General features: G+C 41.8%; 2 protein-coding genes across 5 annotated transcripts in view; one reads left to right on the top strand and one right to left on the bottom strand.

The window, feature by feature from the left end:
- The window catches only part of LOC149917001 (uncharacterized), a 515,322-nt gene extending 512,405 nt beyond the window's left edge, over positions 1-2,917 (top strand). The window contains exons 4-6 of the transcript XR_016468659.1: positions 993-1,220; positions 1,348-1,537; positions 2,819-2,917. The gene's annotated coding sequence lies outside the window, so the exon portion shown is untranslated. The remainder of the gene's footprint in view (positions 1-992; positions 1,221-1,347; positions 1,538-2,818) is intronic.
- The window catches only part of LOC149917000 (uncharacterized), a 96,727-nt gene that overhangs the window by 7,511 nt on the left and 63,964 nt on the right, over positions 1-25,252 (bottom strand). For 2 of the 4 annotated variants that reach the window (XR_016468663.1, XR_016468662.1), the window contains exons 3-6: positions 10,942-10,987; positions 9,635-9,732; positions 1,404-1,562; positions 739-797 (exon numbers count right to left, since the gene is read on the bottom strand). Coding sequence is in view for 1 of the 4 variants with exons in the window: in XM_090144812.1 (XP_090000938.1) it covers positions 773-797; positions 1,404-1,562 (184 nt within the window). In the remaining 3 variants the exon portion in view is untranslated. Of the gene's footprint in view, positions 1-738; positions 798-1,403; positions 1,563-2,684; positions 2,826-9,634; positions 9,733-10,941; positions 10,988-25,252 lie in introns of those variants that run through there. The other 2 variants (XR_016468664.1, XM_090144812.1) reach the window with 2 other exon arrangements.

Raw genomic sequence — 25,252 nt, 5'->3', positions numbered from 1 at the left:
ATTGTTAGTGTTTGATTTATTTCAGACTATTTTATTTTAAATGTTACGTACCCCTGGTGTAGAAGAGATGACTCTCAGTAAAAGACCAGGATTGAGCTGCTCCTCTAATTATAATAATTGTATTTGCAAAGGGGCAGCAGGTTCCTCTCATAGGGAGGAATTTAATCAGCTCTGCTGTTAGCCATGTCCCAAATTTATTTTACTTTTTCACCTAGTGAGTAGGCTAAAAAGTAGGAAGACAGCATTCCCCCCAGGAGAGAGATTCTCCCCAGGCAGAATATGTATTTTAAAGTGACTGCCGTCAATGTGATGCAGCGATAGACCTTCATCCCTAATGCAAGTGCTGGCAGCAGCCAAGGCATCATTTACTAGAATATATCCGAGGCTGACTTTTTGTAGCAATCTGAGTTCAATTCAAACCATAATCAGCTAATCACTGGCAATTTTCGGATACGAGTCAAGCTAATTTCAAGACAATCAGCCTTAGATAGTTTCATTGAACAGCCCTGGAGATGATGTTTATGTTGATGTCCATTAGTATTGCAACTGACGGTAATGTGTGCTCTGCAAAAAGGAAAACAACCAAAAAATTGAACCTTCTCTGGAATGAACAACTAAAAGTCTGTAAGTCTGAAGAATAGGAAGTTTGTTTCTACTCACTGGTGTTCCCCAGCAGGTGCTCTAATCCTAGAGTTGCTTTCATTCAAAGAGGCAGCATGTCATTTTAGGAATACTTACCCTAATTTGAAAGCTTCTGTTCAGCACTGATTTTTCAAAACGTGTGCTCTGTGTAAAAGCTGTGGAAACCAAAAAGATGGTCAGAATCTTGGCCACGCTGTGTGGCTGTCACTTTTTTTAAGAGTTTTAATTCAAACCACGTGTGACTTTGCTGACATGCATCACCATGTTATATAAATGGGCCTTTAATGACCCTTATTTTCTTGATTTTATCTTTTTTCCCCCCATTACTTGAATTTATTTTCTTTTCATAGACTGTGGAGTTAGCTATATGTAACAGCTCATTTGCAGAGAAATATCCCCTACAAGACAGGAGGATGCTGCTTCTAATCACACGGCCGAAGTGCAATGTTGTGAGGCTGAAATGGACAACCGAACCATATGACCAGCCTTCTTTTATGAGAACACTATGTCAGTCAGTCAGTTTATGACCTGAAATTGGATGGGAAAAGTCTGATCCTGGCCCTGCTGAATGCAAAGAGGTACTTTCTGGCATCTATTTCAGAGGTGGGAAACCCTGAGGCCCGTTTCTTGAAGCACTATATGACAAGGTTATAGCAGTATTAACTTCACTAAGAAGTATTAGTTTCATTTTGCCGTTCTGTTTAGGAGATACAGCTTTGGAGCTCCTGCCGTCACATCCTCGACCTTTTGTGTGTCATTACCTTGAGACTGAAGTTTTGCTGTCCCTCCCCACCTCCTGCTGGGAGCCGAGCAGCACTGCGGGCACCCGGTGCCCAGGTCCTTCCCGTGTCAGAGGCCTCGGTGGGCTCAGCACATCTTCGCAGCTGCAACCAAGGTTGGTATTGAAGCCAGGAGAAGACCTGATGGTGACCCCCACAAAGAGAGGATGCTTTTATTAACTCTATTATTAATTATACGAGTTAGAAAATAGCAAACCCTACAAATTTTGCTAAGTATTCCGATTAAAAAAATGCTTACTACAGCTCAGTCACCACTTCACGCAGACTGAGATGAAACCACAACACTAAAACCCATAACTCAGCTCCAGTGTGTCTGGCAATGTGATAATGAGGGCTTTGTACTAAGCAACAGCAGACTGGAGACATTTGAACATCTGTCTCCCAGTTGGAGGCTGCATTACCTGTGATCATGGAGGAAGGGGGGACCTGCAGTTGTAAAGACTTTTGCCGTACTTCTGTACTCTCTCTACAAGAGTAGTTGAATGGCAACCAGAACGTTAACACAGCTAAAATAGAATATGGATTAATAGAAAAGTACCAGACTGTCATTTCATTAATCAGTACTCCTTTACTAGAGGAATTAAATGCCACATCTTTGCTGCATTGTGTCAGATTGCCCCTCTGCTACCGTGTCACACAGCAGCGACACGTAACAGAAATTGGTGGGAAAGTTCAAGCTCTGCTGCCATACCACCATTTGCCTCTGGTGTCAGCGGCCAGCATAATAAAATAAGAGCTACTGCTTTCAGAACAGCCCTCATATATAGTGTATTATATATATTACATACATACTATAAAGAAGTATGCGATATAAAGCAAAATGTAGAACATACAAGTTATGAAATATCACATATCATTGAATTATAAAATATTATTTTGCATAATAGTGTGTGAAGCCACAACAGCTGCTTCCAAAAGGCACTCCTTTCTGACAGGGAGCGTGCTAACTTGAGCATGCCAGACAGTGGATTCAGAATACCTTTCCATGCAGATTTTGCACAGTGAAATCCAGCGGCATAAATATTCATGGACATCAAACACAAAAGATATTTGTGCAAAATGAATACATTTTAAAAGGGTTGTAAAATATTCATAAGAAATGTTTCTAGCAGGAACCTATAATAGGGGGCTCCAAGTCTGGAAGTTACTGACACATCTCTCCTGCTTTGAGCACCTGGTTGTAGCGTACAGATCCTCGACCCCCTGGGACAGGGGTTCTGTCTAGATCTGCAAAGCACTTACCTCCAATATAATGACCCAAAGACTTGGGTCATCAGGACAGAGTTGAACCGTGGAAGTGGACTGTTCACATATGGCGATGTAATTTCAAGGTCTGTGCAGCCCATTTGTTGATATGATTACGCTTTCTTTTGCAGGGTCCCTCAGCACCAGCTCTGGAGGACACTGCCACCCCAGTGCCCTCTCTAAAGCTACTGTAACCCTAGCTATGCAGACTCTGATGCCGTCTCTCAGCACACCTTCTGGGCTGCCAGAGCTCTGGTGCATGTCACCGACTGATGCCACAGATGTGCTGCTATATCTAACAGCAGTTGTCTTCTCATCCCAGCTGTGACAGAGAAGTGCCCTACAGAAGATGAAGGTAAGCAGAAGGATACAAACCTTTCCTTATTTCATCTGATTTTTCTTCTGAGTAAGTTTAATGAGATCTGCCTGGCTTAAGATTTCAAATACACTTTCCATTCTCCTTGCTTTCTTTTATTATTATTATTATTATTGTTTGCATTTGAATATCAAGTTTTATTCTAAATGGTTTGCATGCGTTTGTAGCAGTGTCAAGGGGCCTTATGTATGCAAGAACTTTGTATGTATCAGAGATGAGCCTTGACTAACAGAAGGGACATCTTTGACACATTCCCATGTGTGAAGTCCTCCGACCTGAAAATGGCTAGAGGAGAGGAGAGTACTAAGGACAAATCCCTGCAAACTTGTTCTGTACTTTGCCGTATCAGACTGCATGTCCTTCTGGTGCAGCCTGGTAGAGCTGCTCTGCTGGAAGTTTTTATACTGTCTCTTAGACTTGGCAAGAATGACCTCACTTCGGTGCTGTTATAGGTTGAGGTCAGATATTCACTGAAAGAAATGAGGAATTCCTCTGAGCAAAACAAGCAGAAGGGCAGAAAATCAAAGTTTTGAATTAGAAGAAGGATTTGGTCCCACATTTAAACAACTGAGCCTTGTTTGTTTGAGATGAGCATTGGCTTCCTCTCCAGAGCTGGTTATTGAGCAGAAGGTAATCATTCCAAAGGTGAGGTGCTGGATATCAATTTAGTTCCCTTCTGCACTGTAATTTCTTCGAAAAAGATGAAATAAAGTGTGTGTTGGATATGTACAAACACATGTTTCCTAGTGCATCAATACTATTATTAAATGATGCTTTCAAGTCATGGCAACAGCAGAGTCATAAAGGTCTTTTTTTCTAAGTCTGATGCGTGGAATATCTCAGTTAAATGTATGCAGTACTGGGTAAAGCACTTGGAGGGCTGTGAATAGGATAAAAACGGGCTGTGCGCTTAGCATGATTCTGAAATAATGTGTAGGGCACAGCTGATAAGGAAGAGGCATAAGACTATGAGAGGAAATGGAAGGGAAGTGAAGGCCCAAGATAGTGTAGCCTGGCACTGCTCTGTGATCCTATGATTCATCCTAGTGATACATCCTTCTGAAAGACACAGCCTTGGAGTGGTTCTTGTGTTCATTAAATTATTCATGTTCCAGATGGCCACCCAAACACCTGGAAAGTCTACAACAAACTTCAGCTGTCTCTAGGCAAAAGCTTCAACTCAGAGTGCTTCTGGGGTGACTGAGAAAGGGGTAAACAGAGACACAGTTGTCTCACATGTGCTCTTGTTACCACCGACTTGTTTACTGCCATATGGTGTCTTATGTCAAGATAACCTGTAAACACGTTATCAGGAGTCTAAATAACATTTAGGAGAAAAATATAGTATCAGCCTAGCTGCTGATCACTATAGCTTATAATTGTAAGTATACCTTTTCTCATCATTACAACAATCTGCTCAGTTGACGTCACAGTTAAGTCTCATCTATGTCAAATTCTTTTCTATAATATAATCAAAAGGTTATCTGTGGATCAGACAAAAATTAATGAATAAAATACTATTTGCACTGAGTTGGCTGAGCGCTGCTATAGAATGTCTTAGGTTGGAAGGTCACCTTAAAGTACTTCAAGCAAAAAGTTTGTCTGCTATGGGTGGCAGCTCATGCAGGCTTCTATCAAAGTAAAAAGGGGAATGAATTTTCAGTACAACCGGTATTTCTGCAATGTTAGTCGTGATGTGTGGAAAGTCAGTCTTTCCTAGCAAGGAACTACTTAGTAAAAAAGCAATTTCCAAGTAAGAGATTTCTCTCTCAAATGCTGATGAAGTCTTTATACCTAACATCTACAAACACACGACTAAGCAACTGTTAACACGTACTGGGGTAACAGATCATAAGATGGAGAAGAGGTGAAAGTAGTAGCGTTTAAAAACATTATTCAGATCACAGTTCAAAAAGAATCTGTTCTTTTGGAGAAGTCTTTTGCAGCAGGACTTGTAGGTAATACTTCTAGACAAAAACAGATCACCTTCAACATTGGTTTAACGCTGGCAAATAACCAACAGCTCCATGCATCATCACCACTTCTCCTGTGGAGCTCAAACTGAAGGTAATTTGCAGTAATACTTCCCTCATCCCCCACCCCTTTTTTTATTTCAGGCCATTGCTGGAAGTATGCTCTTTGCTTTTCCTTGCAAATAAGCTAAATCTTGTCTCTTGCTTATACAGTATAAGTGTCAGTCAACAACAATGATATTCATGTAGTTGCACATAATAGATATTTGGACAAATGAAACTGTACAGTTAATTATGACCAGGTGTGTTTTGATAAGCATTTAAGCCTTTGAATTATCTATTATGATTTCGCTCACGTTTTTACTCTAACACAGTAATTGACTCAGTGAAAAATCACAGACAGGTACGTATGCTGGTCAGTCTAGAGCCCTCCCTCCCTCCTGACCCTACTCCATCTAACCTACTCTACCTGACAACATTCCCAACTATCAGGCAAACTTCAAAGCATGAAATGCACGGGGTTTTTTTTTTTCTATTTTATGTATTTTCCTAATGTTTGAGACCACTGTAAAAAGTCTTTGTAAGGAGTAGGATTAATGTTGTAAAAATAACTTAACTTACTTAAAAAAAAAAAAAAACACACACAAAAAACCTATTACGATGTCTTTGTTTTATACATTTTTTTTTAATCTTGGGGCATTTACTTTGCTGAACTGTAGTGCCAAAAGTTTCATCTGCCCATGATATACACAGTCACAGTTAGTAAGTTTACTCTCAACCATGCCTACCTATCGCTGCTTCAAGGACAACTCATGGGTATTCCCCTTTAACACAGCAGCTCATTTTTATTTATGTGTTTAACTGTGAAGACATTTGACTACCTCTCCCTGCCACAGACTTTGAAAACCAACCCACACAAATGTATTTCAGTGCCCTCACTTTCCCTTTTTTCCTTCTGTCCCTTGCCTTTCTCTTGCTTTCCCATTATCCACCTCCCCAGCAATAATTTGCACTACATTTCTTTGCTTTTCTTTCCAGCAAAGTGGATGTCTACTTTAAATGCCACCTTGCTTAAAGATAAGAAAAATGAAAAGAAAAATTGCCACAGAACAAACTATTCTTCCAGTCCAAATATAAAATAAAAGCCGTCTTATTTTTAGGTCATGTGTCATTTTTATGATATCTTTCTCTCTCAGTGACTGTGAGGCAATGAGAAGAGGCCAGAAATTACTTTTTTTGTTCCCCCTAAAAAATACATATTCAGAGCTTTTACTGACCTGATTTCTCCAACATTGACTCATCCATGACCATACTACAGTGGAGCCCCAATTACCTGATGTGTGTGTCAGCTATCAGTAGTCTGTATCCTGGCAATTAGCCTACTGTAATGGCACCAGCAGCATGATGCACATAGGATGTAATTTTTTAAAGTTCTAAGCCTAATCACAGAACATAGCAATAAAATAAGGGAAGCCAGGCTTCTTTTCGGGTGAGAGCAAGCTGTGGACCTCAGTGATTGGGTGAGAAACCAGCCATGCCATTACTTTCAGGGCAGGCAGAACAAATGAGTCCAGGAATTCATTTTTTACAGTGGTATTCTCGTAAGTCACAAAGGGCCTTGCGGCAGCTCTTTTTAAGACCAACAGAAAATGGTCAGCTGTCCTTAAGGTGATTGGGACAAGTCGTTAACTCTCAATTTCTTGGATCTGTTATGAATAAAAGGGTCGTTGTTTTTTTTTTTTTTTTTGTTATTTCTTTCAATGCCATCCAACAGGCATATAGCAACACAAGATAAGCCTTCAGCTTCTGCTGAAGCTCTCAGAATTTGTCTTTCCTAAAATGACTAATAATACCTTTACAACATCGCAGCATTTATGGCAGCTAGCACCTTGGTGGACACATGCAACAACTCATTCTGATTTCAGTACCTGTTTTCATACGTGCTTTTGTTAGCCACTATATAAAGGTAGTCAAAACATCAAATTGGGTTACACAATTAGAAACAGAACATTCTGAGTATTAAATATTTGCCTTTCACTTTAAACTGCCTGTAAAAACAAAGCTTTTATTTCGTACTACCGTGACTGCTTAGTATCAAAAAGCCTTTCCAGTGTGTAAATATAATCATCCACCGACTTTCTCTAAACATATTGCCATCCCAGGAGGAAAACGCATGAATACATCCAATATTTGAATCCTTTACAGAATCACAGAATTGCCAGGGTTGGAAGGGACCTCAAGGATCATGAATCTCCAACCCCCCTGCCACACGCAGGGCCACCAACCATTCCACCTAATGCTTAGACCAGACTGCCCAGGGCCCCATACAGTCTGGCCTTGAACACCTCCAGGGACGGGGCATCCACAACCTCCCTGGGCAGCCTGTTCCAGTACCTCACCACTTTCTTCTTTCCTCTCAACTGCAGCAAAGAGAGGATATTATTGAGGGATGCTGCTAGCAGGTGTGCATGACACTGCTGTTGTTTGCCCCTGGGGACCCCTGGTTACTGCTGAGAAGCTCCAGGTGCAAGGAGCAGGAGCGGATGTGAATGGCATGGCTGCACTGTGCCTGGGGTGGTTGCTGCACCTCTGCGTGCCTGCTTGCATCCTGGCACTGCATGCCACTGCAGAAACGCTGCTTTGCTCTGACTGCTGTGAATGCCTTCCGTGTTAGCTTCAGCACTGTGCCTGAGCACTTACCCTGTCGCTTAACTTTGCTGTTCACTTTCTAAACCATTACACCATCTCCTGTTTCTACCTGAGTCCTAATCCCTAAGCATCCAGATGCTGTCAGCCCCACACACAGAACCAGCCCCGCCATGCTAAACATACCCCACCTTCCTCCAGCAGCCTGTTCTTAAAAATAAAACTTCCTACTTCTGCAAAAGAATGCTAATGTCTCTAGTTGAGGAGCTGCAATAAATCCTTCCTCTTTTAGCATGCAGCTATCAATTAGTGCTGGTACCTAATCTGAATGTTTTAAAGCCTGATAGATCTATTAATAGAAAAACACTAGGCATCTAATTTCCAGGTACTCAAAAAATTAATTTCAATTCTGTTCGACTGGATTTCTATTTAAAATTACCATGCATATTTTTCTGCTAAGCTGTGTTTCTTTATCCTGACATTATCAGGATTAAGTGCAGATACGTTCAATGAACGACCCGATTAAAAGGGACACTCTGGTCATACTTCTCCCTGCGCTGCTGCAGACACCGCTCATGAATAGTACAAGATCAGAAAAGATGGAAAAAAATGTCACTCCGTTTAAAAAAACAAAAACCACCTCTGTAGGAAAACAATATAGAACAAAGCTTCAAAAAATAGCCATCCTAACAGACCCTCTGCAGAACATCAGCACATGCCACTTCAGAAGACACACTGACTTGCATGAACCCTAACTCAGACAGACTTCACAAAAGATATGAGGAGTTATTATTTATCCCTTGCACAGGTACATACTGTGAAGCTGAAGTTAGTCCCTAATGAAAACACATACAAGCATCATCCTCAAATAAATTCATCTGGTATTATTCCTTTTATTCAAGAAAATGTGCCTGAGAATAGTTGCCCATATTATGCAAAATACCGAGTCTTTTCTCTCTCTGCAGTTACACATTCATGAATCTTTAGCTGTTCTTTCTCCCTATTTTGAAGGATTTCTTTCTTTCTTTCTTTCTTTCTTCAGAAAGAAAACAGGTCACTGACTACATGGCAAGAACTGAATAACATGCTCAATAATCACAGAATCATTAAGGCTGGAAAAGAACTCTGATATCTACTCTGACATTTTCTAGTCCAACCATCAACCCATCCCCTCCATGCCCACTAACCACGCCCCTCAGTGCCACATCTCCACGTTTCTTCAACACCTCCAGGGACGGTGACTGCACCACCTCCCTGGGCAGCCTGTGCCAATGCATCACCACTCATTCTGAGAAGAAATTTTCCTAATAGCCAACCCGAGACTCCCCTAGCACAATTTAAGGCCATTACCTCTTGTCCTGTCACTGTTACCTGGGAGAAGAGGTCAACCTCCATCTCACCACAGCCTCCTATCAGGTAGCTTTAGAGAGTGATAAGGTCTTCCCGAAGCCTCTTCTCCAGACTGAACAATCCCAGTTCCCTCAGCCAATGCCCAGACCCCTCACAGCTTCGTTGCCCTTCTCTGGACAAGCTGCAAGACTTCCACGTCCTTCTTGTCGTGAGGGGCCCAAAACTGAACTCAGATAGTTAGAAATTTCAGGTTGCACTCATTACCCATTAAAGCACAATGAAAACAGGGCAGAGCGCAGAAATATCTTTTGTATAATTGTAACGCTTTCTTTATGTGATATTATTCATCTAACTATGACAAATATTTCAACATGCAATGTAGTCCACATTAAAAAAAAAAAGGCAACCACACAGAAAGCACTGTGCTGATTTAGTACACATCTTACGCACAGCAATATGTAAAAGAAAAATGGTTATATTCACAATATTAATGAAAACACAATATTTCTAAAGACTAAAATATGAGATTAAAAAGAGTATCTGGGAAAATATTACATCAAAAGTGAGAAAAGCCAAGAGCGAACAAATCATTTTGAAAGTACCTGTATATATTCATCCCCGTGTGATCAGATTCACTCCTTCATCACATGCTGGACGCATTCCTCAGTTGTGCAGTGTTCTGGCTATAACATCACAGAAACTGATAAAGATAAATGGTGATAAAGAAGTAGAAGCAAAGATGAAAAAGCCATGAGGGATGAGGGCTTTATTTCCAAGGTGGGGCTCTGACTTTCAAAGATAACTACGCCCAATAGAGATCAATAAAAAACTAAATTAGATTTGATTCAGGTCCTGAAATGGATCTATGGGACTGCGGTCTTATTTAGTTCACTGCCGTGTCAACTCAAGGAAGCCGGATCAGTCAAAAAGCGGGCACTGGTGGTGCAGGCAGCCCTTTTTGCATGGCAATATTTGTGGTATGCAGGAAAGCATGCACATCAGGCCCCTTGACACAAGAACCCAGAAGGACCGGGGCTCTGCACGGGCACTGTGTGGAGCCCACTCTTCTGGGTCTGTGCAAAGAGTGAACCCAACCACTTGTGAAAAGACTGCGCTGTAACTCTGAAAACCCAAAGTGCCCTATTTTATCATATACGCTTATTTTTCCTCGCAGGGTAATAGTCTGAACCTACACACCCATGAAATAGATGGGTATATTTTATTAATCCTGAAACTTCTCCACACTTGGCTCTCACGAAGAAGTAACAGCTCATTTCTCTGATCGAATATGGCAACACAGAACTATGAGATCAAAATCCAGACTTCTTGGGTAATAAATCCCATCTTGATAAGCCCCCTGCCCACACCAAGAATTCATCCCGACTCCTAACTGTCTACACAAACAGACTAAGTAGAATTTATTCTTACTGTACACAATTTAACATTCTGTTTTTTAGCCATTTTTCAAATAAAGTACCTCTCACAATTAAAGAAAAAAGTTCAAACTCAAATGTATATGAGAAACGGCGTGAAGGTTCATCTCCATAATAATTTCAGTACTAGATATATATGGAAAATATCATACATTTATTTTATGGAGCCTGAAAGAATAGCATTTATATTTAAGTCTCACATATATTAAAAAAGCGAAAAGATGGCAGACTGATATTATTTATTTAAAGAGTCAAAGATAGAATTCTAAAATTGTTCCAAGACGAGTTTTCAGGCTTGGATGATTTTACGGCTGTTAACGTCAGACGCCAAGTGCCGCTGGTTGGAAAAAAGTCTGTGATATAATTACTAGCAAAAGGAGTCTCTTCAGTGCTTTGTCTATGTTAAGATTCCCTGAAGATAACAAGGGGTAGCACAAAAGGCAATATTCCCCAAAAAAGTATTCCATAAATTTTACCTCTTTCTCCATGCCAGACTCGTGTTTCTGTCATGCAGTTGACATTCTGTTGGTATGGAAAGATGAAAAGTCAAAACAGGAGCTGTTAAGAATAGAACTCTTTTACAGTTTCAAATAAAGCCAATATTTAGTTTGGAGTTACATGGAGCTTTCAACGAGCAGCTTCAAAGGCAGACTCCTATCACAGAATAGCCCAGAGATCTGATGCACTATTAGAACCTACAGAAACATCTTCAGAGCAGGAACTCTTCATTCTTGCTCTGTCAGGTTCGTGACCCCCTGACCAGGAAAGTAATTTTTAGCCATCAGGATGCTTTTAATGAGAAACACAAAAAACAGCATTAGTGAGAAAAAATGAAGTTTTGGAAAAACACACTTTGCTCTCATGCTGTTGCCTCACTGTCAGCGAGGCTGCATTTAAAGCTAAGGCTTTATATAGACTCTGGTCTTGAAATTCATTCAGCGTCTGTATTCACAAGTCCTAACGAATGATCCATACAACTTGAGCTGGAAATTGAGAAAAAACTTTTACTCGAAAGGATGGAGAAAAAGTTTCATTAAGAAACCATAAATAAATAAATAAAATCTTACAGAAATATTTCAGTAGAATTTTTAATGAATTTTAAAAAATAATAATTTGTTTCCTCAAAGTTTTCTGTAAAGAAGCTGCACCTAATTTTATCTCCAAAGAACAGTGGTAAATGTTCGATTCTGATATTAATTGTATCTAAATTGCCCTAAAATATCATTTTACTTCAGCTAACTTAATTGCTCCTATGGGAACAGACTTCTTGATTGATTTCTATTGCATTTTCATCTCAATTTTTATCCATCTTAACTGGCAGCAGTAGGTAATGGCGTCCAGAAAGATTAAGGACAGTCTTTAGAACCTTAGCATGCAATTTCCCAGCCTTAGGAGGAAAATATGATCACAGTACATGTAAATCCACATTTGTTTTCCATCACGAAGAAGGTAGCATAGAAGGAAATACAGACATCTTCGAGAAGATACAGAAACTGAAACTGGACTCCACCTGCAGTGCTTTCACTCCACAATCCTTACACTGTAGACTCCTCTCGTATACTTCAGTGTGCTGCAATATGAAGTACAGTACAGCGTACTTTTACTAGGGTTAACTTAAAAAGCAATACAGGTAAGCATTATTAACAGGCAAGTCGTTTGTCCTGTATAATGATACTGTCTGTCTCTCTTCGGGCTAGCAGAAGCCAGATCTCACGAGTTATTTACACATCTGATACAAGTTTTGAGGGCAGATCGCACACCTACCCAGTCTCGTGGCTTCCCATGAGGGTGAGAATATTCACCCATTTTACTGATGGCTTTTTTTTTTTATTTAGCTTGACAAAAATATTTATACCTATTTTTAGAATAGCCTTATAACATGTGTGTCATATCTTTTGGTCGCTCTGTTTCACATATTAAAAAGCAGTAGGAAAATTATCCCGCTGCCACGCAGTGTGTCTGATGACAGGGGAGTTAGGCTGACATTCTCTGGGAGCATTAAATACACTCACCTGCACATATCTAGACATACATACGAGTTATTAGTGTAAATAAGGAAGAAGGCAACAGCTGATCTGACCTGCAGTCAAATTATCTGCTGGTTATCCTCGCTGCATATCCAATAGCTCATTTTTACTCTTTAGCAAAAGAATTTCTTGACAGGGGAGCAGCGATAAAACACCGGGTGAGATGTAACAGAAAAATCTCTGCAAGCAGTTTGCGAGCGGTTACAGTTCGGCTATTGCATAAAAATGGGATTAAAAAATAGCCTGGAAGAAAAGACCAAGTCATTATAATCTTGATATATGCCATTTAAAATTCACCTGATTTCCCCCTGCTTTCCCTCATAAATCAAAAGTGAATACACAGATCCCAGGGACGAGGAGCAGGTGGTAAAACAGCCTAAAAATCGCTTTTCAATACTTCAGGAGAAAACTAATTTCATGCTGAAAAGAAAAGGTCATTTTTACTGCTAGTTTAGCCACATGGCTCCCAGGTACCAATTTTGCAAAGTATTACACATTTTCACCGTGGGTCATTTGTTTCCTCTGCAAATTTCTTAGAGACTTACAGAACTGATACGTACCGATCTTTCCATCTGTGGCTTTGAGCATGTAATGATGATTGGACAGTTTATCTTTCCTGTAATCTGTACAATAAGTGACAGAGAATGCAGAAATGTTGTCTATATGTCTATAAGAGCAACTTTCTGATGATGGTGCCTGAACGAGACGCTGATGTTGATCCCCTTACATTGTACGTTCTATATTCCTCTAGGCCAGCTGGAGCTGCTGAAACCAATACGGCCAGCCACAGATATTATAAACAGATGTACATAGCTGTAGATTTTCTGCAGAGAAGCTAATGTTTGCATTTGCTTGAGAAATAAGAGCTTTGTGCTTGAACAGAAAACACTATTTCCCTTGTTAACCTGAACGCTAACCTCTATCCTAATTACATGAAATCACTTTTTTCTCAAGGGCAGCACAGAAGAAGTACAAAATTCTTCTTGGCCATGGTAGGGAGATAGCAAGTGCTTAATCCTCAGACGTGGCAAGGAAAAACAAAACAAGACAGCAGAGCAAAGCAGTGCAAGGCTGTGCGACTATTCCATTTCCATGACTGGAGTATTCAATCACACAGCATGGGGAAAATTAAATAATATTCAATATGCTGAGTACACTGAATAGGAATTCATATCGAGTTTATTCAGAGGTATCAGACACGGTATGTCACCATGTAAGGAGAGGCATTTGAGCTACGTAAAGGCTGATGCCTTATGTTTTTTAATAAAGTTGAGGACAGATTACATGCCTTTGATTTCAGCCCAAGGTTGCATTGGATGGAAGCTATTTTCTTTAAAGTACTGAATAATTTGGAAGCTACAATAGAATAATGCAGAAAGCTTTGGATAACAAACAATATGAAATGGTAAGGTGCTAAATTGTCGCATCTGAAAGAAAATGCCATTGAAAGTCTGAGAAATAGGTCACTAAAGCTAAACGGACCGACACAAAGCCAAAATGACCACACTGCACCAGTCATAATTGCAGCCTAGATATTTGCTTCTTTAATTACTTTTACCTAGAGCTCTTGATTCCTGTCTATGCTGTTCAGAAAACAAAGCTTTCTGAACAAACTTTATTCTTAGTACTGCAGAAGTATTAGCAATGCATACAGAGCATCACTCAGCCACAGGGACCTCAACCACCTCCAGCCCTTTGAGGTAACTGTGCCTGCATCCGTGAATGAGAGGCTTGGGTTGGAAAGGACCTCAAGCATCCTAACTTCCAACCTCCTGCTGCAGGCACTGCCAGCCAGTAGGTCAAGTACTGGACCAGGCTGCTCGGGGCCTCATCCAACCTTGCCTTGAACACACAGGGACGGGGCACCCACAACCTCTCTGGGCAACCTCTCTGGGCACCTCATCACTCTCTCTGTGAAAAACATCCCCCTGACATCTCATCTAAATCCTCCCTCCCCTAGATTATACCATTCCCCCTTGTCCTGTCACTATTTGCCCTTCTAAAAAGTTGATTTCACTCCAGCCTCCTCGATTGTTTGCTGCTTTTTTCCCAGCAGATATCCAGAGGGTTGAAATCCCCATCAGGATGAGAGCCTGCAACTTAAAGGAAACTCTTTGAGAGTTGCTGGCTCAGGATCTAGCTCCCCTACAGCTTCTGTCAGTGCCCCATACACCAGGCAAGGCTTCAGTGAGTGCAGGGAGGTGCTGAGCTCCCTCCTCACTTGCAGCATAAGCCCAAGCAGCAGGGATGCAGCCCAGGTTGGATGGCACAGGATGGGTGGGATGCTGGAAGGAGCCTGCTGCAGGGCACCCTCCAGTTAAACAACACACCTGGCATTCAAGCAGTCATCTGCACTAGAAACTCAGGTACTGACACACTGAAGTTAATGGAAATTTGTGAACAGCCTCTAGGAAGCTCAGAGCCTCTCATGAGCACTGGGGAAGCAAGATGGCAGAGGTTACAGCAATATTATGATGTGGGTTCTCCCTGCGGGTCCCTTGCAGGTCCAAGTACGCTGAGACATTTGGCATGAGCCAGCCTGTCCCACACAGCTTTCTGGCACAGCTCCCTCTTCAGACAGCGGGTTGTTTTTTGTTTGTTTGTTTTGTTGCTATTGTTGTCTTGTTTTAATACTGCATGCGGTTCAATTTCTGTGGCCAGCGCTCACTGTGTAAATTCTTTAGAGAGTCTGTGAAAACTGCCAAGAAAGACTGCCTGGGAGCAGCATTCCAGAAGCGGTTGGGAAGCCGTTAGCTGTCTCCCTGCCCTGGCATCCTCCCCCCAAAGCACTCCCAAGCACAAGCCAGTGCAGTTCTGCACTGGTCTCAGAAGAGGCATCCTGGCCTTGAGGGCAGCTCCATGTGGGGCTCAGGGAGCTAAATCACGCCAGTTGATCCTTGCGTGGTGTCATAACTGTAAAATCCTCCACGAGGAGCAATGTGGAGAGTGGGTGTTTTTGTGCATTTATCATGTATGCTATGACAAATGACAGTTTTATGGTTAAATGCACTTGAACGGAAGGTTAAGGTTCATCTCCCTTCTCTGCCCTAGATTTCTTTTATCACCTCGGGTAAAACTAAGAGACAGAAAATACCTTAAAAAATAGAATTGCTTTCCTTTGCCTTGCCTTTCTAGTGGCTTCGTCTCCACAGCTCAGGCCTGTATACCCGGACGTTTGCTTGGGCCAACGGGAACTCTGAAGTCAGGGAGGGAGCCTGAAAACTACAGCACTGGCAAAACCAACAGTAGGCAATAAAACCAATAAAGCAGGAGATAAATGAGAACCAGGAACCTGTAATAGCCAATAAGCTCATTAAAGGTCATCAGCTGATTCTGAAGTGGAAATACATTCCCCCCCCAAACAAACAGATTTCAGAAAGACCAAAGTTGACCTCACAACCACTCTGAGTGCCATGGTTTCCCCGCTGCACCAACAGAGATCTGCCTTTGGCTCCTATCTGCTGTAAGGAGAGCAGCTATTTTATGCCCCCCGGAACAGACACACTGCTGTCGGCTAAAAGCAGGAGGGATGGCAGGGAACTGTGACATTTCTAATAGCTACTCATTTCTCTCTGGATAAAATCATTTCTGAATTTAAGTGTGCGGGTGTTTTCCAGCACAGTGGAAGATAAGACAGATGCTGGGTAAAGATTATGCTGAGCCCAGGCTCCAGTAACATGATTGTGGGCATGATGGAAGCTATATAATACAGAGATATTGCACATGATTTATAGGTTGTGAAAAGAGGGCTGAGTTAGTGGGTTTTTTTGCAGAATTTTTCCGGTTTAGCTCTGTGCACTAAAAGAAAGGATGTATTTAACAGGCAGGTTGGTAGACTTTAAATTGATAGCATCGTGCCTTAAAAGTACTGTGCCATGCACGTCTACTCACATTTGCTGAAACTGCTTTACTCCCTGTAGCTCCCATCCTACGGCAGTGTTGTAGAGGTGTTTCTGCTCATTCTTTGTGCACAGCCCTCAGACAGCTGCTTTCTTCTCTATAGTTAATTTAGTGCCACAGCTCTTCACATTAGTAATATTGGTCACACTTTGACGTATTTAATGGAGTCAGAAGGAGACAAAACCACGTTCATGAGGAAAACAGCAGTATCTTCAGCCAAACAGTATGCAACACAAGGATAATAATGGTAGACATGAGATAGGAGTATAATACAGACAAATAAAAATACATTCTTGCTAGAAGAGATTATAAGAAACAATCTGGGCATTGAAAATCCATGACATAAACAGCTTTAGGGGAGGAGAAAGTCCCGAGTCATTATCTCCCTTGTTTTTTCCCTACTGAAGTACCATAGCAGAATAATAATAAATTCCTGGGTGCCTCATACCCTCCCCCCCCCGCCTGTGCTGCCACTGCTCCTTCTGCCTGCTTATTTCCTCTTCTTCTTCTTCATTCTCTGTGTCTGTTTTTACCCTACCTCACAAACTTAATCTTACGGGTGTTTTTCAACCTCAGTGATTCTGTAAGTCCTCCATCTCCTCCTCACACATTTATTTTCATGCCAGCAGTTCTTTTTCCCTTTCCAAATGCATTTATTTTGCCAGGTACTTTTCTCCGCCCTGTACTTCTTCAGGGATGCCAGGTGAAACTCAGAGCTGAGCTTCTTATTGCTAGAATAGAGATGTTCTGGGCAACCGCCACGATCCAGGATTAATCAGCCAGGACACACCTAGAGAATGAGGCAAGCCCCTGGAAAACCCTTGCAAAGCAGAAAATGCCAACAAACCAGTTTCTTTGGCTTTTCAACTCGTCCATACTTTTGAGGCTTTAAGACATATCTCACTTCAGCAAAAATGCAAAGCAATTAATAGAAGTCTCCATAAGAAATTTAGGTGTACTGATTCAGTTTCCTAATCCAGTAGCCTTACTTGAGTCTTAAGCCAAACAGGTATAGATTGATTCAATTTAAGTCATGTATTTTTCAGAATAGTAATGAAGCAAAGTATAGAAGACCATTTGTCCATTGAGGTAACCGAAACAGCAGAAATAAATTCTATCTCACTGGGCCTTAAGGTGTTTGAAGAAGCCAATCCTGTGGCCAGAATCAAGCTACGATGCTTCCTAGTGAGATTACAGAATCATAGAACAGCCTGGGTTGAAAAGGACCTCAAAGATCATCTAGTTTCAACCCCCCTGCTACGTGCAACCGCTAGACCAGGCTGCCCAGAGCCACAGATCACGAGTCTGCATTGATGCATGTAGCTGTTGGTGTCCTCAAGGTGGACCTCAGTCCAGAATATACCTGCATCATTATCCAATAGTTGTTGATGGCTCTTGGTGGCCTGCTGCTATAGCAGTGGATGGAGAAAAGAATTAAGTGACCCGATTTACTGATCTGCAGTGAAATAGTTAACTTTTGAGAGTTTTAGTACGAATTCATCTTGTAGCAATGTGACTGGGAATTAATAGGATTATTGTTGAGTGGCTCGGGTTAATGGCATTACTTGTTTGGATTTTATAAAATCCCCGTAATTGAGAAACGTTTATCTAAGTCACCATAAAAACATAGATATTGATGTAAAATTAGATGGCCAAGTACAGGATGAAATGAAGCAAACTGACCAAACCTGTGCTTGGAGGAAAACACAAATGCCAAATTAAATATGTTAGGCTAATGGTATAAATGATCCAATTTACCAATAATAAAGGTACTTTAGACCGAGGTCCTGTTTGATTTTATGCTGTATGAGTCCGCAGAGGAAAACATCTGCCTGAGAGGTAGATGGCCTAAGCCCAAAAGGGACATTAAGGGAACGAGCAGTTTGGGTCTCTGCATCTTTTCATACTCATTTCACATATTCCTTGCGGTTTTCAGTGAAAACTGCACTGGATTAAATTACTTAGCTACAGATGATTTTGTCCTGATGAATTACTAAGGGAGCAACAGAAAGGCATCTAGAGCAACAAGCGGCTTTTCTGAGGCTTTCTTGAACAAAGAAGCTGCGCTGGGACATCAAGTAACTCCAGAAGGTTTTGGTTTCAGGTGGAGCTGGCTATGGCAAGCACAGCCCCCACTAGCAAACACACTGAACTAACAATTCCCAATGCACCGACAGCAGCAACGCAAATCTCTGCACAGACCTTTTGGTGCCTGCGATGCTGAGGCAATGTGAGGGCAGCGAAGGGGATGCTGGAGAAGATAACCCAGCTTGGATAACCTTAGAGCGAGGTAAAGGTGGCCATTTATCTGCAGAAGGAGCAGCGGCGTGAGGCAGGCCCTGCTCTCATTTATCTTCTCCTCATGGATCTTTTCTCTCTCTCTCCCTGTACTACAGACACAACACAGCCTTTCTCTGTTCCATAAGATAAAAGATCTCCTTTCTTGGCAGCTCTCTCCTTACAATGCAGCCACAGCGGGCTTCCCAGCAGCACGCTTGCTCTCTTGTTCCCCAGCAGCCACAGCACTGTGCCCAGGCACAGCCCCTCCTGCACCCCAGTCCCAGCACCCGCAGCAAGGACCACCTCTGCCTTTCTGTTTCCCATCTCTTGCTTGGCCACAGAGAAAATAGTTTCACTACAGAAAAATCAATACAGTTTTCCAGAAAATCTTGTTAATAAGAAGATGGTGTTGGATTGTTCTTAGCTATGACTGTCTTGATTGCCATTGATTCATGGCTAATATGTCTGATAAGTTTTAGTATTTCTAATTGGTTTCTGTTATACTCAGGGAATAAGAGGCTTTTTCAACCTGCACGCTCGTACCACTACCTCCTGTTTGCGTCTCGTCTCTGTGTGAAAAGAGATGATCCAAAAAATATTCCGTGTGTCAAAGTTATGATTTAGAAGTAAGTTCTATCTAAAAGTGTTCACTTTTCTCTGTCCCTTCATTTTCTTTGAATATCGGCTAGTCCATTAAGCACAATACCTACAGGTTTTAGAGAGCGATTCCTCTTTGTGCATTTCATTTAATGGCTGTTTCAGTCTATGTTTGTTCAGTGCCTATAAATCTTCCCTTCCCACAAGCAGAAACAAAATAAAAGGAAGAAATTTCTTTTTCGAGGCTTGAGAGCTTTGTTTCACAAATGTACAGTATGTGGCCGGGAAACTAATGTCAAACAAGTATGAACAAAATTGTTATATGGCATACATCAAGAGATTGCAGTGGTTGTTCTGAAGAGCAAAATAGCCAAATGTGGCTGTCACGCAGCAAGAATTATGGTACTGTAACTCCCACAAAAGATGTAATTTCCAAACATTCTTGACTCTTCTTGCCATGTAAATGTTTTATACCTTTTCCCTATTTTCCTGTAGTTATTACACTCTCCATCTGTCGCTGTTTACGTCTAATACACAAAAAATGAATAGATATTATGGGATGCTTCAGATTTTATACATGCAAAAGATCGATTTGGATCTGAGCTAGAAGAATATCCTCGTGGGAGGGTTTACTCTGGTGGGCAAATGCCAACAGACACAGCATTTCATCATGTGTTTGCTTCAAAGAAAGAGAAGGGAGAAAAAAAACAAAACAGCACAGATTTATAAGCTTGGAAAGCTTTACGTATTCCTTAGGGATGAAGAAAAGAGAAAAAGAATAAGAAAAAGTAAAGAAGAAAGAGAACTTAATAGACAAAAGCCCTTCATTCAGACACCTGCATCAATTACCAGTGTATAAAACCATTCTAATATTCTCCTTCATACAAATGATTTCACAGACCATCAGCAGAGTTACTCACTCCAATTACTTTTATAAGGAAGCTCCTGCTAGATGCACCTTAGAGTAGGAGCTGCATGAGATGTGGTCTCCTGAGGACTTCTGACAGATTTACGACAGAGAGAAGGTTATGCTTATTGACTTGAGGGACAAAAAATACATATTTATGTTGCTGCATAACCGTTAATAAAAATGATGATCAACTGCAGCTCAAGATTTATGCCATGTAGAAGATTCCAAGGGTGCAGTATTACTAGAAAAACTGTAGCAACATCTAAATTTAGGGATGTCTGATATTTTCTATCAGATTGTACATTCCAGGCTTACAGTGTGGCTGAACTCCTTGAAGTAAAGATGATATTTTCCTTCTTTAGACTAAGCTAAAAAAAATATTTAGCAAAATTTAAGATTAGGGAAGGCACATTATTTCTCACAACTACTTAAAAAAAAAACAACAAAAAAACAAAAAAACAAAAAAAACCCACCCCTTTAATCAAGAAATGAGAGATCCGTCATGATTTTGAAGAAAGAACAAAAAAACAGTTTTGTGTCTTGGCTTGCACATGGGAAGAGATCATGTATATGCTGTCAACGCATGTGACAAATGCTCAGTTCACACCTGCCAGAAAGTGCTGGGCACTGTTGTGAGTAAAAAATTATTCTGTGGTGAGCTAAGTGCTCACAGGGTTTAATTTACGGGATGTTTCTGGCACCAAGAGAAGGAAAAGCCCAAGAGGGAGAGCATCTCCTCTTCCTCTGGGGAGACGGGAAGGCAATACCACTGGGAAGGCAAGGAAGGAGAGCTCTCGGCAGAAAAGGTATCAAAATAATATAACAGGGCCTTGATCTCCCCTCAGCCAGAAGGAAACAAGCCATAGTAGAGGTGCCAGAGTGAAAGGAAAGAGTTGGTGACATGACAGGAAGCCCCAGAGGGTGCTGAAGGGATAACTGAAGCTAGAGAGAACTCACAGACATAACAGCCTTATATTGTGATAAACATGCTACCAAACATTTGCTTCGAGGCCAAAGCAAAATAACATCTCTCTCAAAAAACTCTTGCTCTATAATGGGATCTGTTTGAAGTGTTTGTAAAATAGCACTGAAAATGCTTGGAAGTTTTTCTGCTACCAAATTGAAGCTTAGGGATTTAGAGTCATAGCCTATTAAAATTCTGTTTAGCATGCACATTTTAACACAGATGCTTCAATAAAAGGGGTTTCTGTATAATTACCTAATGGCTTGCTATGTCAGTCATGATAGGTCCCACATTTGTGCCTCTCTCCTGAGAGTTAAAGAGAAAATAAATACACAAGTTCTTCCCTGCTGCCTTTCCAATTTGGGCTGAAAGCAGTGAATAGTTTATAGATGTCTCTGATGCGATTTGCGTTGCTGAGAAAACAAATCCTATAAGACATAAAAGTAGGCAAAAATATATGCCTTTTTCTTTTAATTGAATGGAAAATGTTCTTCAATGATGGGTGAGAATACACTGAACCTTATTTTCAATTTTAATGCATTCCTCAGTCACTCTACTCCCAGGTATTTTCATCCTAAGGGCTAAAAAGGATTACAAATCTGCAGATGTTGGAACGTCATGCCTGAATACAGTTTGATTGAGCAATGAGATATTTTCCCAAGATGCATCCCGGTGTGAACAAGTGCTCCCAAAAAGCTTGCAGCCATCTGAACATCTGTTAAGAAGGCAGTAAGTTGGTCATGCAGCACCCAACCGGAGACAGCCCAAATGCAACCCTAGCAGTCTAGGACAGCGGTGCTCAAGCCAGCTCAGCCGGGAGGCATGCTAACAGCTTTAGGAAGCTACACAGAGACAGAATCAGACTAAAGAGGAGATTCCTCTGGCTTCAGCATCCTGTAATACGTGCCAAACACTGAACAGCAAATCACCTTGGACGCTGCTTCCTCACCTTGGACGCTGCTTCCACTGCAACGCTTGGAGATACCTAACTGGGACCTGGACCTCCTGCCCAAAGGTCGAGCTCAGCTCTCCAGGCCCCAGCTGTACCCCAAACCCATGGAACTGCACTGCTGGCTGGAGAGCTGCAGGCACTTCTGGGGCTGCGAGGAGCAGCACCCGCATGGTTTGCTGCTGTACGGCAGCCTCGTCCATCACACCGTCTGTTACTGCGTACAGCTGACTGTTGCAACTAAGGCAGTAGGAGGAGGCTGTGTCAGCCAAGTGTCTGCATTACCGCTGGGGGAAGCACAGGGGCTTTTTTCTCACAGCAAGAAGAGATTTCTGCATGTGATCACGGTATTGTCTGAAAAACGTCTAAACATCAAGAGTTCTGAGTATAAGAAAAACTGGATTTGAGCACTGTTCCCAAGAACAACCCTTACAGACTCCCAAAGAAGCAGATTTACAACAAGGACTGGAGAACAACTCAGTTACCCAGATTTCCTCTCCCAGCTTCTTTCCATGTACTTTCACACCAGTAACCAGGGGTCCATTTTCAAAAGAGTTCCCCCTCCCATCTTCCCACACAAACAAAGCTCAGGTGTCCGGCGGCGCTGCAGCGCCCAGTGCCTGCTCCTGCCTCGCACTGACAGCATCCCAAGATGTCTCTGCTGACATCTGACTTAGTTACTATTGCACTGCAGTATCAGAACATGTACGGACAAGTGATGAAGTATTACAATGAGTACAAAGATGCGTAAGAAGAAACTTAGAGAAAGGAGAAAGGTAGCATTCATGTGACTCTTCAACCAAAAACCATATGAAAAGCGTGCTCACGAAGCCTTAGAAAAATTGCAGCACAGACAAGAAAATAATATTTGCTTTGTTTACCAAACATTCCAGAGTTATCCAGGTACTGGGAATGCTCCCCTTTTCATAAAAAGCACATTAACAGGGAAGCTCATTGCTACAGGGTTGTTGCACCATGCACACTAATAGGGCTGTCCATCTTCCCCAAGAGCTGCTGCTTTGAAGGAAGCTACGTAAAGTGCTTCGGGAATTTGTCATTCAGCGGTTCCCTCAAGATCTGCATCCATCTTTCACTGATTAATAATGAAGCATTAATGAGATGTTTCTATGTTTCCATGCTCCCACCAACCACACGCTGTACAGTCTTTGGAAATTACTGTCGTACTTGCAAGCCAAACAGTGGAGACAGTAATTCTTCACTGGGAATATTGGTAAAACAAGGCCTGCATTTAGGGGATTCAGACTGGTAAAGACAGTTTCTTAAGCTGACATTTAAGAATCACTGACTTGCAAATACCACATTAGCAATCAAGAAATCAACAGTGTTTGGAAGAAATGTAATTAGCTCAGCATGCTCTGCTTGAAACCAGTACTGTAGCTATCAGCTGCAACAAATGCTAAAATGCAGAATTTGTTTTTCCATTGAAATACATTACGATTTACTTTAATAAAGGCATGAGGGCTTGAGACATCAATATTTCTGAGAAACTGCTGGAGCGAGCTTAGATCAGGGTGGATTTTTCTCCATTAGCTGAGCAGATTCTGGGAAAACAATCTGTCTTTCTTTCGCTTGGTCGGCACTAAACACATTGCCATGACATCGCGCAATACGATCGAGAAGAATGCATGGTAGGTTATTATTAATATGTTTTCATTTCAGTTATGTACAGAAGTTACTGAGATTGTGTTTTATACGCAATTACATTACGCGTTATTAGAATTGGCCTTCCTACGCTAGAATTAAGTGCAGAGGATGTCAAGTCAACAGCCTCCAAAAGCCAGTGCTTCTGGGCACAGATGGCAGAGCTCATGTGGAGGGAGAGGAGTATCTGGACGCACAGCAGTCAATATTTACTCAAACCCAGGCAACGCTGGTACTGCTTTAATCTGACAGCTGCTTAGAACCTTATTTGAGTACATGGTGGTCTCAGACCACTGCAGAGTTGAAAGCTGCCACCCTTTCTGGATTCCTCGGTGAAGAAGATACAGATTAAATCCTGAATGTGCTTGGGAATTGAAGTGAACTATATACTCAAAGCTGAGTATATAATGTAGGATGACAATTAGCTTCTGCTGTACATCTTTCTTCAAGCGAAAAGAGACCCTAAGTTCTTAGCTGTCTATCACTTTAGCACTTTTCACAAGTACCATCAGTGCACTCAAATTTTCAGAGCGAGCTGGAGCATGAAATCACACTTCCTTAATTTGCTCAGTGCAAGTCCCATGCTTCTCTCAGTGTGGAACAAAAGGCAGTGACACCCTTCATGCCCCAGTCCTTTCCACTGTGCCAGGCATGTCCTTGCCAAAGCCAGTGAGGTGACCCGCGGCGGCACGGCACCATCCAACAAGCATTACAAGAAGTCTGCTGCAAACACAGCCATTGGGCCACAGACTGGCAGAGAGCTTTCTGGAACGGGCCAGGAGTCAGTACGGGGTTGGAGAAGAGTGACAGGGAGGGGAAATGTGCATTTTAGGAGGAGGACTGCGGGGACAGAAGTTACAGGGTCACGATGCTCTCAGACTGTGAGCCAAAGCTCCTCGGTGCCGTGGTCAGATAAATACTAATGCATTAGTTTTAAAACGTTGCTCTGGAATGTCACCTTCATCTCCATTGATCTCTATTACCAAACAGGTCCTTCACTGTCACTTGTGACAAAAGGCATTAGTCAAGGAAAAGCTCTAAATAAACTCGGGGAAGCAAGCGCTTCTCTCAGCCACACACAATAACTTCGCAAAAAGGCTCGAGAAAGTAGAGCACAGAAAAAAAAGCAGCTATTACCACAACTAAAAACTGAAATGTTCTATTCTAAAATTGTCGAGCTTATTCAAAATATTTGACTTTTTTTTTTTTTTTTCCCCTTTAGGAAGGTTGTTTTTCGTCTGGATTAGAAGATAGCCTACTGAAAGATTTTTAACAGATTGACTTTAATCCCCATCGTTACACTAGGGTAGATGATACCCAGATAGAAACACGTGGCTGAAATTTAGCCAGGATGTCCCATGGGCTCATCAGGGGTCCCCACCATCTCCTCTGGGAACACTTGAGCACTGCATGTCCCAGCTCCTCTCCTGCTGCACACTCAGATGTCCCAGTGCACAACCAGAGCAGCATGTTCCTCTGCATGCTGATGGGAATGCCC

Source organism: Phasianus colchicus, chromosome 8 (assembly GCF_987193195.1).
Source record: "Phasianus colchicus chromosome 8, bPhaCol1.hap1.1, whole genome shotgun sequence".
Lineage (NCBI taxonomy): Eukaryota > Metazoa > Chordata > Aves > Galliformes > Phasianidae > Phasianus > Phasianus colchicus.
The sequence above is the reverse complement of the archived record's forward strand: the minus strand, read 5'-3'. Positions and strand labels throughout refer to the sequence as shown.